The sequence below is a fragment of the Trichechus manatus genome, unplaced genomic scaffold (assembly GCF_000243295.1).
Source record: "Trichechus manatus latirostris isolate Lorelei unplaced genomic scaffold, TriManLat1.0 scaffold00113, whole genome shotgun sequence".
In the NCBI taxonomy this organism is placed as follows: domain Eukaryota; kingdom Metazoa; phylum Chordata; class Mammalia; order Sirenia; family Trichechidae; genus Trichechus; species Trichechus manatus.
In genome coordinates this window covers 3,929,340-3,931,817 of record NW_004444049.1, presented here as the reverse complement: position 1 = coordinate 3,931,817, position 2,478 = coordinate 3,929,340, and the positions used below count along the sequence as shown (strand labels likewise).

Below are 2,478 nucleotides of genomic sequence, written 5' to 3'. Positions count from 1 at the left end.
CCCGTTGTTGCAACCGCTGTGTCAATCCATCTCGTTGAGGGTCTTGTTCTTTTTCCCTGACCCCCTACCTTACAAAGCATGATGTCCTTCTCCAGGGACTGGTCCCTCCTGATGACATGTCCAAAGTATGTGAGACGGAGTCTCGCCATCCTTGCTTCCAAGGAGCATTCTGGCTGTACTTCCTCCAAGACTGATGTGTTCGTTCTTCTAGTTATTACTTATCTGTCCTCTGTAAGCCCTTGTGTCTACAGCAGTCTAATCAATCACAAGGTGAACTGGAAAGAAAGCTCCCTGAGGGCAAGGACCATTCTCTGTCTCTATCTGTTCTTTTCTCCGCTGTATCCCCAGGGCTGAAACAGGGCCTGGAATACAGCAGGTGCTCAGGATATTGTGCTGGCTGAATGATAAATAAGCTAAGTTAAAAAAAAAAGGAAAAGTCCATGGCTCTTTGGAGCTGAGCCAGGTCCCATTTCCAGTTACATTTGGTTTCCTGGCTGTGTGATCAGGAGCCAGGGCCTGGCCCTCTCAAGGCCTCAGTTTCCTCACCCTTAAAATGGTGATGCCAGCTGCCTCCCTGGGATGCTGGGAGGCTCAGGGCACCCAGGACGACTCAGAGCCTGCATACAAGGAGGGTGGGCCCCTGTGGGGTGGCAGGGGGGCCCAGGGCACTCACCCAGCCCCAGCAGCAGGAGCAGGAAGGAGGTCAGTACTACCCGGCGGTTCTTCTGGATCAGAGGGTGCTGGATCCAGCTGGTGGGCAGGAAAGCAGGATGGCTGTGCAAGGGGCACGGGGAGGGGGTGGGGAAGCCCGGGCCGCACGCGCTGGGTGGGCAGGGGGCTCAGGGGCTGGGGCAGGGCCAGGCCTCACCTGCAGCAGGCGCTGTAGGAGTGCTGGGTGCTGCTGCTGACAGTGCTGAAAGACCATTGTGAGCTGCGGGTGGATGTTCGCGCCGAGTCCCTGCAGGGCAGAGGCCCCAGTGAGGGGACAGGGAGGCCAGGAGGGGCCTCTGGGGCGTCCCGCCTCTGCAGCACAGCAGTCAGAACGGAGTGTTGGGATAGAGCAGGGACTGGGGCAGGGTGTCCCTGCAGAAGGGACCTTGAGAGATGTTGCTAGGATGAATTCAAGGGCTGGAGGTGTCTACAGGACCAGGGGTTGCAGGAGGCTGGGGGCTAGGGCTAGGGGTTCCTTCAGGATAGGGGGCTTGGTGGGGGTGGGGGTGCAAAGGCTGGGGACTAGGGTAGGGTGATCTCATAGGACGGGGGTCCCATGAGGGGAGTGGGACCCGGTGCAGGACAGGATGTGAGGGAGCTGAGGTGGGGTGTGGGGCTGGGTGGGGTCCCTGGAAGGACAGGAGCCAGAGGCGCAGGGCTGGGATGCAGGGTGGGTCCCCACCTGGTCCTGACCTGGTGTTGACTCCCCCATCTGGTTCCGGAGAGGCCTGGGCTCCATCCTCATCATTCTCCAGGTTCTATTCCAGAACACAGGGCTCAGGGAGGTTGCTGGGCTCAATCCCTTACCCACTCCCCTCTAGGGGGTGAGGGGAGGAAGGCAGGTCCACACAGCTGTTTGCCAGCCTGACAGCTGCTCACCAGCTGCCCTCGCCCCGCCCTCCCAGCAGAACGGGTTTAGTGACTCACAGAAACCGAAACCAGGTGGGAGGAGGGCCTGGGGGCTTTGGGTGCAGGGGCTGCCAGGGCTGGGTGAGGTCTCCCAGCATAGGTACCAGGGCCAGGAGCTCTCCCAAGTTTGGGAGTCAGGGTGAAGCTCTCAGGATGGTATTTCAGGGGTCCAGAGCAGGGGCTCTGGTTTTGGGGTGCCGGGTTTGGGCAGGCTTAGGGTTCTCAGGTTTGGGTCACAGATATCTGGTCCAGGTCTCCAGGAAAAGGATGCTGGGGTTGGTGGAGGTCTCCAGGGAAAATGGGGATTCCCTGTTTAGTGGGAGTCGAGAGGTGGGCAAGGACTCCTCTTGAGGGGGGGGCCTTCCAGCTGTGGGGGAAGGATGGGGTGTGGACTCTCACAACTGAGGAAGGGGATGGAGGTTCCCATTAGATCGTGTGGCCTGAGACTGAAGGGGTGCTACTGAATATGAGCAAGGAGCCCAGTGGTGGGTAGGAGGGGTCAGTGCCCAGGGTGGCTGGGGACTCCAGGTGGGATCTCCACCCGCGAGTGGGAGATGAGCCCCCGGGTCCGGGCTCGCCAGTGCTGGCTGGAGACTAAAGTCTCAGCTGGGAGAGTCTGGGCAGGGCTCTGGATCGGGGGTCGCGTCCGGGTGGTCTCCCGCTCCGTCTGGGGTCTCCAGGCAGATTCTCCCCAGAGACGGGGCTCTCTGGGTCCTGCCTGGGGTGCCGCCCTACGGGGCGGGGGGCGAGGTGGGCCAGGCCATTCACCTGGTAGCGCAGCCGGGACTGCTTGTCCTCGTCGGCCACCTCGAACCGGGCCCGGCGCTCGAAGTGCAGCGGTCCGAAGCGGGCGACCCC

The 2,478-nt window shown here is 61.3% G+C and overlaps 1 protein-coding gene across 1 annotated transcript; it reads right to left on the bottom strand.

Annotated features, from left to right (window-relative positions):
- Positions 1 to 548: 548 nt before the first annotated feature.
- Positions 549 to 2,478, bottom strand: TMEM134 (transmembrane protein 134; the record flags this gene model as incomplete). The annotated part of the gene is made up of 4 exons (XM_023738117.1): positions 549 to 750; positions 869 to 958; positions 1,405 to 1,469; positions 2,389 to 2,478. Coding segments are annotated over 4 exons (447 nt in total), but the record flags the coding sequence as incomplete, so codon positions are not given.